Source organism: Epinephelus fuscoguttatus, linkage group LG7, assembly GCF_011397635.1.
Source record: "Epinephelus fuscoguttatus linkage group LG7, E.fuscoguttatus.final_Chr_v1".
NCBI classification, from domain to species: domain Eukaryota; kingdom Metazoa; phylum Chordata; class Actinopteri; order Perciformes; family Serranidae; genus Epinephelus; species Epinephelus fuscoguttatus.
The window spans coordinates 28,316,683-28,329,367 of NC_064758.1; the positions used below are offsets into that span (position 1 = coordinate 28,316,683).

The window sequence follows — 12,685 nt, forward strand, 5'->3', positions numbered from 1 at the left end:
CTTCCCTGCACCACACAGATATGTTTTAAAGAAGAAGCCTTTTCCTGTCTTAAAGTTTAAGCTAAGTAATTATGGGAAAGAGCAGTCATATGTTTTTGTTGCAGTGTAGCTCCGAGGTGATTAATGATAGCGGTGTGAAGATAAAAAGTAAAACAGGGTAACTAATAATCCTCCAGGGGCATAATATAATGATCAGTCAACACATATACATATATACATAGACAAGATATTCCTTTGCAGGTACATTACCATAGACGTATAGCCTGTTTTACACTAAACTTTAGTATGAAGTAGATAAGTGGAAGATTGTTTGATATTTGTATGACACCTCCTAACTCACAGCTCAGCTCATCAGGACTCCACCCCTGTTTGCATAGGTGGCCAATCCTGGCTGCCCTCTATGTTAATGGCAACACATATCAAACAAAAGACTCACTGTCTGGCTATCTCCTTCCCGTGCCTTCACCTCTCCTCTCCTCCCCCTTCCCTTTCCATCTCCCATCCTCTCCTCCTCTTGTTCCACTCCTTTATTTCCGCTTCTCCCTCCCTACCGTATAGCCCTCTTTCTCCGCTTCGTTGTCTTACAGTGCTCCTCATCCGCCCCGCTCCACTCCTGCCTCCCGCTCTCCCCCCCTCCTTTCATTTTGGGTTCTCCGACAGTGGTAATGAGATGTTTCATTATTTGCATTTCACAGCTTTTAATAGAGAGAGAATTTAGGCTAAGCCCCGGGTCGTCAGTCAGGGAGTTACCATGGGAGACATAGCAGGCTTAGGGGCCTAGAGAGAAAGATAGCCCAGAAACTACACACACATACACGCACAAGTGTAAAGGGAAGACAGGGAAAAAAGACAAACAGAGAGATAGGTAGATGGGGTGATAGGACTTTTCTCACTCGTTTTTTTTAAAGCTTTTGATACGCCACATAGTATCACTGACACTTCGTGGGTCATTGGAGGAACTTGAGGTGAAGTTGACACTCAGCCATTAGCGTTCAGGCCAAAGGACCTCAACATCAACGTCTTATGGAATCACACCTCTGTTCCGGTCACTCTGGGATGATCCCAGTCCATCCTTACTATGCCTGGATTTCCATAAGATCACTTTAAGCTTAACACCAGCGTGGCTGAAGGTGAGAGGACAAGGTGTCAGAGTAGGCCTGAAGCTGCTCAATTATACACATTCATTAGCAGGACGGGAGGCAGATCTTTTGGCAGGTGCGCCGAATCTGAACATTTGCAAAAAAAAACCAAACATGATGAGCAGTACGGAGGTCACCCACGTGGAGGGTCCAGGTATTGTTTTCGGGCGGTGCTTATAGGAGGGGACTGAGGAGGGGAGAGAGCGAGGGATGAAGGGAGTAGCGCTAAGTCTCCCTAAGCCTCCTGGATCCTCTTTGGTCCCTCTCCACATGACATGGCTATCCTTCTTTGAGTCAATCTCTTCCTCCACCTTGACTCCCTGGATGCCGGCCAAAGAAACAGAGAGCGGACGGAGAAAAGGGAGAGTGAGGTGGAGGTGCAAAATGTGGAGCGATTAGAGCCGGTGGGGAAGGTGGGGAAAATAAAGGTGGACAGATGGAGGGTGTGTGATAAAAGAAACAAGGGAAACCGAAGACAGGAGCGCGTGCAGCGAGATATAAAGAAGATAAAATGAGAGACGGACATGAACAGTAGCTTATTTCCAACTGCAACTAAAGGACAAAGAAGCGAAGACATTCACAGCTAATAGCTTTGATGTGTTTTTTTTTTTTTTTGTCTAATTGCAGCTCCCATGCCTGCCTGTGTCTGGCTGTGTGTGCATGTGTGTCATGTGCACGTGTGTGAGTATGTGTGTGTTATTTTTGTCCATGTCTGCCTTGTTGATGGGCTGCCACCCTGGCTTGTCCCGGAAGGCTGCCAGCTCCGTCGGATTGGGGATTAACCCCGGGATAATGGCCTTGATGCCCAGTTGAGTGGAAGCAAAGCTGTTTAAAAAATATTGGCTGCCTGAGTCACTCTCCCCTCTCTTCCTGTCTCCCCCTCTTTCTATCGTCTGCCTCTATCTTTCTAGCCTTTGTCATCTCTGCTCTATCTCTTTTCTCTCTGTTTTTCACTGTTCTTTATCGGCCTCGCTCTATGGCTCTTTACCTTTTCCTTTTACTCTTTCCATTTCGCTCCATGTCTGTGTAACCTCTTCCCATGTTTACGGTGACCTTTCATGGGCCGTGAATGTTCAGTTAACATCAGTAACATTTATCACATGTTCAGGATTATGTCGTGGATCTGAAAACAATAGTACGTTCTCTAAGTCTAATACAACGTTAATGTTTTCTTTAAGTCGAAGAACAAGCAGATTTCACTCCGCAAAGCAATGGCTGTCCTCGAACGCACTGTCACGTGTTTGAAGAACAGTGCCTCCATTGTCCAGCCGAGTATCATTTTAACTCCACTTATGCATGCTGTCATTTTTTCCCAGTATTTTCTCTTATTATATGGGAAAGTCCACTCACAAGCAAACCAATTCTATCTCCCTGTACCTTTTAATTTTTTATACATATTAGCATATAACGCCAGAGATGCTCTTAATATCATATGTTGAGGCAAACATTGTTTATTTTACTTTGTTTAGAAAGCTTTACGTAATGCATAATTCATTCAGACCTGTTTGCCTTTTCCACAACAACTCCCTGCTATGATATTGTGGATTTCTGGTGCAAGTCACTGCTAGAAAATTTGCAAAAAGGAAACATGTTGCTTTTTTAGCTAAGCTGATAAAATTTTGTAGCCGAGGCATGAAGCTGGGATGGTTGACAACATAAATGCCAGCTCTTGGCGACTGAATCCTGACTTGATATCCCCCTCCTCTCCGCTCTCCACATTCATTCACTGCTTCAATCTCTGGCCAGTTTTTACTGCGTCCTCCCTGCTGATTTTAAACGACAGTGCCAAGATAAAAGTAGAGATGTGAAAAGGAGGGAATTCACTGCTAATGCTGGATCCTTAAAAGTAGAAATGATATGAAGCGATAAAATGTGTCAGTACATAAAGATTGGGGATTTATTTCAGCACCGTGCTCAGACGAGTCAAATGGTATAGTTTCACAGGATCCAGTCAACTGTCAAACTGTAGCCTGACATCTGTGCTGAACAAAATATAAGTGTAGACAAATGATGCTAATTTTTTTTAAATGTTTAATTAGGTAGCAAAAACCACACCATCAACAAGTATCAAAGAAAAACATGACTGATGTATGAGGCTTGACTGCTTGTAGCTCATCTGCCACACGTGTTTGTTTTTCTTTAGAGACCACTATGTTTGAATAGTTGTGTTTTATTGTGGATTTTTGTATTATATGTTGTATACATGTGTTTTGATTGGCTGCTACCTTGGCCAGGTCTCTCTTGTGAAAGAGATTTTCAATCTCAATGGTACTTCCTAGTTAAGGGCGAAATAAAAAAATCTGCCAAATGCGTTGTGGGAACGCTACGACAGGGAGTCCACCATAGCACCTGGGCACATCAAATCCCCTCAGGACCCTACATAAAGGAGAGGAAGAGAAGAGCAGGAGGAGTGGATTAGGCAGGTAATAATGCTGTCAAGCTTAAATTCAAGCCCGTTAACTTATTTTTGGCCCCCCGGGGCAGCCTAACAATCTGTAAATATAACATTTACATATTATCATAAAGTTGATGAGTTAGCAAACAGTTACTCATTTACACATCCAGAGGATATGGTGCAACATTAGCATGCATTTGGAATTGACCTTTCACTAAGCCCCGCCCCTTTTTGATGGTCCGACAAGCTGTCAGAGTAAGCATGGAGCCCACACTGTAACTAACTGCACTCCCTGAAGACATATTATCATGTTTTTGGAAAAATGAAACAGTGATTCCAGAGAGAAGCAGACAGAGGGGTCTACAGTCTGTGTTTGAAGGATATATCCAGGATGTCAAACTGACTCAGCAGCAACAACAGGTTAAAAAGACAAAGATAGTTAGAAGCTAAAGCTGAACTATAGGCTACAGATCACAGTGTCAGAGTGAACCACCACATCACTGCTGATCCCCACAGAAGACAATGACTATAAAGGGAAACTTTGCTGATATTCAACCAGCTGTGTGGCATCGCAGTGTGTGCAGATGAACAGTGTTTGGCTTTGCCACCGTGCCGTTACCAACACCCGGATCAGCACAGGGATCTCCGGGGGAAGTCAAACAACACTCATCTGAGCACAATGCGATGACACACAACTGGTTCAATATCAGCAAAGTTTCCCTGCTTCCCTTCACTGGTTCCTGTGCAGCAGGGTCGGTCTTTGTTTCACTGTTATAACCATTAAAAAGCAAAAGCAGCATGTGTATACATTCAGTAGGCTATATCTTCAGTAGCTAGCTAGCTAACCCTACACTTTTCAGGGTTTGATTTTGGTTTTGGAACAGGGAAGAAACGTATATCTTTTTCCAACCTCTCCAGATAATGAGTATCATTATTACACGACGTGCCCCAGGCACAACATTTAGCTCCAAATCCAAATGAAGGAAATCTGACACGACTACATTAGAGTCAATGGAGCACAGCTGTATTGTTGTCGGACCCTGGTCTAAGTTATGATTGGCCAGTCTATGTCCGGGGGCGGGAAGAGTTAATTGTGTTTCAGGCCACCTAATGAATGTAAGTCCAGTATTCAGTCTCCTTTTAGCTCTGTTTTGGTCTCCAAAATCTTCTTAGAAAAATATTTAGCAGCTAAGTTCTCCACTAATTCTGCAGGTAGTCGCTAACTGTGTCTGCATGTTTGGTGTTTGGCAGGTAGCACCCAGTCAGTATATAAACTATTTTGCTGAAAATAGCTTCTGCTGCCAGAAACAACATTGATGGAAGCAGTTAGAGAGAATCAAAACAGTGATTCTGCTGCCCATAAAACCAAAATAATTAGTTGAAATACACTAAAACATCCATAGAGCTAAGACGGACCACTTATGATGATTATCTGTAGACGGTGTAGTGGAAGCTGATGAGGCGGATGTACTATGAGGTAGTTAAGTAGGTTACGGAGGAGGAAGTGGGTATATTCTCTTATATATTCCTATAGCTTTTTGGCTGATAGGTGGGTATGCTGTAAACAAACAGAAAAAGAGGTGGTATAGCTTTTATAACTGCATATACTCTCCACCACTTTGTGTAGAGCCGCAGCAATTAGTCGATTGATCTATCACTCAATGGAAATAAATATAATCTCCAACTATTTTGCTAAATGATTCATAGTTTCAGTCAATTTTCAAGCAAAAATGTTGAATATTTGCTGATTCAATTCTCTTGAAAATGAGAATTTGCTGCTTTTCTTTGCCATTTATGATAGTGAATAAAGAGTCTTTGGGTTTTGGACTTTTGGATGGACAAAAGAAGCGGCACTAAAGGCTCTGGGAAATTGTGATGAGCATTTCTCAGATTTCTTTTTGACATTTTATAGGCTAAACAATAAAACACTTAATCATGACAATAATTTGCAGATTAATGGATAGTGAAAACAACCATTAGTTGCAGCCCTGTATAGCTGTGGTCTCCTACTAAAGGGGTCACTTTTACATTGAATGTAGGCACTTGACCCTTTGTTAATGTAAAAATGGATTAGTGCAGATATGCAGAGACAAAAATGGGTGCCACTGATTTTGAAATGGCCAAAAATGCACATGCTTTGGTATTTTTCGCAGTAGCAGAAACTGGTTCAGTCTGCACATCAAATGTTTCTTTTTAGATGTATCATTCTGTTTTCTCTCTTTTATTTATTAATCACATTTATTTATTTATTTCGCCACTCGCACAGGGGGCTCAGTGAACTCAAGTTTGACATGCTCGTCCAACCAAAGTCGTTTTATCAAATAATGAGTAGAACTGTTACATTCGTTGAGCAGAGGGCCACAATTTGAATGTAGAGTGATTAGCTGAGGGTGGCAATTTTGCAAGCCGCACACCGGCCACTAAATTATAATTTGCCCTGACCAACTGGAAATCCCTTTAATTTAAAATAAATATAACTGAGAGTGTATGAAACTGCTTGGATGGTGCTAGCACACATGAAGGAACCTGCAGCCACTCAAAACCTCGCGCCCCCAAGAATGTTAATGAGGGAACCAACAGACAAGTTTTACCAAAGAAAAAGTGTGCCTCAAGTGAATTTTGTTCGCTAAATTGTGTTGTGTAGTCATATATTATCACCCTCTGTGAAGATGTTTCGCGTGTTGTAACATCTTCGCCTGGCGTGATGGGTGAATACCTCGTGAAGTCACAGCATGAGCCCGCTGTGAAAGCTGTCGATGTTAAACCCCCGTACAAACAAAGTATCGCTCTGCCTTTGATCCAGAAGGACCTTGCGCACTGTCTCCCCACGGTCCTGTGCGGTCAAGGAGGCAGAGAAGTGGCTCGGAGGGACAGGCTGCATTAAGAGAAACACAAGAAGGAGGAAGCCCCATTCTCTCACTCCATCACACGTCTCATCTCTTTAGTCGTCTGGCTGGGGCCTAAAGTGACTTTGCTTTGATGTGACCAGGACAAACCGGGTGTGATGCCATGACGGCTCTGCTAAGCGTGTGAACGTGTGTGTTTTTAGTCCTTGCATGTGCTTGTGTATTTAGGGGCAGGGGTTGGATGTGTGTGTGTGTGTGTTGTGAGGGGAACAGGGCTCCTGATTGTGTGTGTGTGTGTGTGTGTTTTTGTGTGAGGGAAGGAGGGGGGTTAAGGAGGACAGTCACTTTTGATTTGGCCTCAGAAGGGTGACAGGGACTTGGAGCTCTGGTGCTTTACTGAAACAATCGTCTCTGACCACAAATAAGCGCTCACAGACTGTCAGCCTGCCTCCTGATGACTTTTTCCTTGCTTTTTTTTTTTCTTCATGGTGAAATTTCATAGAGGGATGAAAAGCTTTTTTCTGCTCTGTGACATCCCGAAAGCAGGCTTTAGTTTCTGTAGCCTTGGAGAGACTGCTAATGCTTTGGATGAGACACAAAAGTCTCTGCCTCTCTCTCTTTACTTGATTGTCTGACAAGTTCATTTTATCTTACTTTCCCATCTCGTGTCAAGTGTATATTTGGGAGAGAAAAAAAAGTGTGCTATAAATCAAGGCTGTACTCGCGTGGTAGAGGGAGCCAGTTTTTGTCCTGTTGATGGTCTAAGCTTGTTGGGTAAGATTGAGTAGCTCTCTGAGGAAATGAAAAGCCAGGACGAACACTGGAGAGGTTTTTGTGGGTGTTTGTGTGCTGTAGTAAGGGTAGCGTTGGGATTGGCTCCTCAGGAAAGGGGGTCTTTGACTGGAGGGAATTGGACATGCTGAAATTAAACAAGCCAATTAGGCAAGCAAAGAGTTTAGAGGTCAAAGCGCACTCCATTAAAGTTCCTCTTCTCTGCCTAACTACTGACTCAGTATGTCTCCGAGTCTGTTGAAGCAATAAATCTGATTAGACCGCTCCCTCTCTTTCTCCCAGTCCTTTGCTGTCGTTTTTACCCTCCACTGATCATTGTTTTTGTTAAATTTGAGGCACCATTTAACATGTCTTTGGGTGCAATCCTCTTCATACACACAAACTCGCACACTTGCCGAAAAAACTTTAATACTCCCTTTGCAGCACGGCCTCCTGTATCAGAGTGCAGCACCACTCTGACATTATCATTAGCTCTTTGGACACGCATTACCAGACAGAATGAAAAGTTGCACTAATGGACTTTAGTCTCAGTTACCAGATTTAAGGGCCGTCCACACCAAGAAGGAGAAAAATTAGGGCTGCAACTAGAAATAATTTTTAAAGTCAATTAATCTGTTGACTTATCAGTTAGTTGTTTGATATAGAAATGGTGAAAAATGTCACTCAGGGTTTCCCAAAGCTCAAGATGAAGTCCTCAAATGTCTTGTTTTGTCACAACCCAAAGATATTCAGTGGTATTGTCACAGAGAGGTAAAGAAACCAGAAAATATTCACATATAAGAAGTTGTAATCAGAGAGTTTGGCTTTGGAATTTCTCAAACCAATTGATTGATTATCGAATTAGTTGGCGATTCATTTAATATTTGACAACTAAATAATGAATCAGTTAATGATTTTAGCTCTCAAATAACTAAATATGTCATTTTAAAAATCGCTCTAACTCAAGTGGATGGCAAAGTTTACGTCACAACTGTAACGACTATGACAGTGGCAAGCAATATCGTTGGGATGATTGGCAGTTGCAGAGCGATTCGTTGAAAGACAGAAACACTGACAGCCAATCAACTGCATAAACTGCTGAAACAGCTGGAGTGGGCGGTACGTGGTTGGCGCCACCATTTACAGAACGTTATCATTAATCCGTGCGGATGCTTACATCGTTGTTATTGTTATAGTTATAGTTCTTGGTGAGGATGGCCCTTTACTCTTTATCCAACACACTGGGTTGTCCTAATTTCTTAAAACTTCTTTGTGTTTTAATGCAAAAGAGTTTGTTTCACCTTAAATAGGAAAAAATATTTATTTGCTCACCTACCTAGTGTTGTCTATCCAGCAATGCAGATGGTTTGGGTTTTTAATGCGTTCAGATATTGAGATACCCATTTGAGATTTTCACCTTCAAAAAGTGAAGTAAATGGAAGTATTTTCTACAAAAAAAAAAGAAAACTGCTGACAGTGTGGATAATCTTGAGTAATTAGGACAATGTTCCTGGAAAGAAATGCTGCTGTTTTTCAGTGAAGTCAGCACCACAAATGAAATTCCATTCACCTTCATTGTATTGTTGTGGACACAGGATCTCAGAGACAGATATCCTTTTTACTATTTGCATGTCAAACACCAGACGTATGTCAGATTTGCGTGTGTGTGTGTGTGATTAACCTTGCTGAGTGCAGTACAGTGACTGTCATTAGCATGTTGTTTCTTTGCTCAAGTGCTTGTCGTTGTCCCTCAATGACTGGGACTTTTAAAAATGTTAACAGAGGAGGACATGGAGAGCTGGGGGACCCTGACCCATGCAACACTTGAGCAATGGCAGTCTTATTCCAGCTGTTGATTTGAGCTGGCTTTCTTTCGCTGCTTCCCAGAGATATTTTTCAAATGGGCCCTCTGACCACTGTGTGCTGTACAGTGACCCTGTATTTCACCATCCACACTGACTGGAAAAAAATGAGGAATAGAAAAGGTATTGAGGTATTTCTCAGTGAATAAATGACTTCTTCTGTGCCATGTGTATATGGCTCTGAGAGGGAGCCTATCTTATAGACCGGGGCTATACAATTGAATGTGCCAGTGGCCCTGAGAGAAGAAGAGCAGAGAGAGGAGGAGGGGAGATGCTGTGTCTTTAAAGCCGCTGTGTTTGTCTCCAAAGGTGAGAGGTGAAGACTCTCAATACCTCCATTAGGGCAACACAGAAAGGAAAGAATATCTCAAGGTTATGCTGCCAATAGATTTTTTTGTGCGCCGGAGGATAAAAACACTTGCGTCAAAACTTGCCTTTTGAGACTCTGAGGGACACTGTTATTCTGCATTCACATCCAAGTTTCTTCCTCCCCACAATTCTTTATTTCTATGACTTAAATAAGCGCCAGTCAAAGTGAATTGCATTGATCAAATTCAGGACAGGGTTTTCTTCTTCTTCTTTTTTTTGAGAAAGAGAGGCTTCAGCAGTTGTCAACGTCACTCCATCCGCTCGTCCACTGCTGTTCATAGGTGGTGTGTTTGTCCAAGTGGACGTGGGAGACACTGTGGATTTATCTGATCTTACAAGCCATCAGGTTGAGCAGAGCTTTGCTAAACATGACCTGAAGTGTGCCGGCCCCCGAGCAAACGCTGCTGTCACCTTGGCCAACCCGAGCTGTCATCTCTCAGAATGGCCCACGAGAGCTGACAGCTGTGGCGTTCCCAAAACAAATCACTGCTGCGTCTGGTAACACTCTGCGTCCCCGCGATTTAGCCCTCACCAAGACGAGAGCGGGAGCGGCGGCTGCTAATGCTCCGGCTAATGCACTGCCCGAGTGTTTGTGTGTGTGTTTGTGTTCATCTTCTTCTTCCTCTGTGTGTATGTGTCGATGCGTTTTCTCTTTGTTTTTCTGCCACCTGGTTGAATGGTTCAGCACAGAGCGATGTTCATATCTGCCTTTGTCTCCTCCTGCTCTCCTGTCTCTGTGGCCTTCACCTGCATTCTTTCTGCTGTGTGAGCTCAAAATGCCTCTTGTTCGCCATCTAACCTGTACACAGCAGAAAAGACACAGGCCATAATAAAATCCACCTACATCGTTTTATCAATAGTTGTGAGCCCAAAAGCCAGAGGAATCTTTCTGGGCTAACAGACAGGTAAAATTCAGATTTTTAGCTTTGTTTTTTGTGGCTCGTATTTTGTAAGGGTAATGATAAAATATGTCAGTATTCCCGTCACACCTCCCTGAATCCTGTCAATGAATACTAAAAAAGTTGGATCTTCATTCACTGACAGTTGAGCAGCTTCACAAATTGTCATTAAGGATCTTTTTCTCTGTAGTTTTTCAGAAAAACTTTGTGTTCACAACCCAGACTGAACTGTGCAAGATCAGAAACACCCGGGGTGAAGGTTCAAGAGTGACTTTTCGTCTTAACTAGACAGTTGATTGAATATTCACAGTCGAGGGAGAGATGAAGAAAAAAATAACAAGGAACTGAGGCCGTGTTTATTGATAAATTTAATGGTAAAGTGGTCTGTACTAAATGAGGTGTTTTTCTCCCTCTCAACTGTTTTGTGGAAGTGTCACGCTTTTTAACTGACATTTTTAATGAGCTTACACACACACACACACACACACACACTCCCACGCACACACAAACGAACCTGTCAGATACGGTTTAAAGACAGAGGTTTTTGACTATTTGTTACTGGGCTGTTTTTAGACATCAAACTACAGCAGTTGAGATGTGGTTTCTATTGATGTCATTGTTTTTATGTCACAGTCATTACTGAGATATCCTTACCCTGGCTCGTCTTTAAAGGAGTGGTTCAGCTAAATTTGCCTATTTTTCCCCCCTTTCGTGAAAATGAATCTGACGTTCTATGCAAGGGGTTCGAATATAGCCTCAGCCATCCACCATATATATGGACTTGGAGGAGAAATACCTGAATGTGTTGCCAGAAATCTTGTTTTCTGTCCTAAAAATGTACAAAATGGCCTATATTTCATAGCTCCTGCGAGCTGTCACAGTCAAATGCCCGTACTGTACAGTCAATATTTGATATTTTGATGTTGCATTTGAAGTTAATTTTTTTGTCGTCTTTTGTTTCCCAGCAGACGTTTGGAGGAGAGGCTTTTGTTCAGCTACACAGATGAACAACAGGAAGGAGGACATGGAGATCTCCTCTCACTACCGTCAGCTCCTCAGAGAGCTCAATGAGCAGAGGCAGCACGGCATCCTCTGCGACGCCTGTGTCATCGTGGACGGAAAGATCTTCAAGGCCCATAAGAACGTCCTCCTGGGCTCCTCACGCTACTTCAAGACTCTTTACTGCCAGGTAAGGGACTGCTACACTTGGGAGGACAGGTTAAGGGAGTGTGTTAAGTACTTGTTTTTCTCTCAGATCATAGTCGTTGTGTTCTGTGTGTTTTCCAGCTGATAAAGTGATGTCACAAGTTGTGTGTAAAACAGGTTTGCTGTGTGAGATTGTTAAACATGAAGTACTGTGAATCTTTTTTACCCTTCAGGTTAAAAAAGGGGCAGAGCCTCACCACCAGACTACTGTCACCCACCTGGACATCGTCACGGCAACAGGCTTCAAAGCTATACTGGACTTCATGTACTCGGCGCATCTCGCCCTCACCAGTAAGAACGTGATCGAAGTAATGTCAGCTGCCAGCTACCTTCAGATGACGGACATTGTCCAGGCCTGCCACAGCTTCATCAAAGCTGCACTGGACATCAGCATCCGCTCTGAGATGGCTGATGAACTGGCTGACTTTGAGATGGGAGCTGTCGCTGCCGCTGGCATAGGTGGAGGTGGAGGAGGTGGAGGAGGAGTGGGCATAACAGGAGCCGGGGGTGGTGCGGGAGCAGGTTTGGGTGGAGGAGGAGGGATAGTAGGCATGGCTTCTGAAGCGCTGGCGTCCATCATGTCTGGTCGCAGCACCTCCCCTTGGCTGGCGCGCCGCACCAGCCCGGCCAACTCTTCTGGGGACTCGGCCATCGCCAGCTGCCATGAGGGAGGCAGCACTTATGGCAAGGAGGACCAAGAACCCCCCAAGAGCCATGAGAGCCAGGAGGAAGCCTGCCACGACTCCCAGCCCGCCTGGCCGCATGACTACAGGCCTGTCACCGTCAAAGAGGAACAGGTGTCCCCCGCCTCCTCCTCTCATCCCCGGGACACTCCCAGGGGGGCAGCCCAAAGCCAGGGGGAGCAAGGGACTGGAGGGGCTGCTGGAGGAGGTGGAGAGGGGCCCTGGCAACCCCTATCAGGGTCAGGGCGGAGGAAGAACAGGAAGAACAAGGACACTGTCAGGCATATTACCCAGCAGGCTGAGAGGAACTGGGACAGGGAGCGGGACAGGGAGAGAGACAGGGACAGTAGGCCTGGATCTCCTCTTCCGTCCATGCTGGCTGTGGCTGGGTGGAACTACAACGGACAAGAAATCCCAGGTAAGGCTCACGAAACAGCTTCTTACTTTGTTTACGGTCTCCTGTCTTTGGAAAGTGCTACTGCATATTTTATGTGATATAGATAAAACTGATTCAC

General features: G+C 44.0%; 1 protein-coding gene across 3 annotated transcripts in view; it reads left to right on the plus strand.

The window, feature by feature from the left end:
• The window catches only part of zbtb46 (zinc finger and BTB domain containing 46), a 71,590-nt gene that overhangs the window by 13,393 nt on the left and 45,512 nt on the right, over positions 1–12,685 (plus strand). For 2 of the 3 annotated variants that reach the window (XM_049580358.1, XM_049580361.1), the window contains exons 2-3: positions 11,247–11,470; positions 11,661–12,588. In XM_049580358.1, the coding sequence (XP_049436315.1) occupies positions 11,285–11,470; positions 11,661–12,588 (1,114 nt within the window). In that variant the 5' untranslated portion in view covers positions 11,247–11,284. The remainder of the gene's footprint in view (positions 1–11,246; positions 11,471–11,660; positions 12,589–12,685) is intronic. The other variant, XM_049580359.1, reaches the window with a different exon arrangement.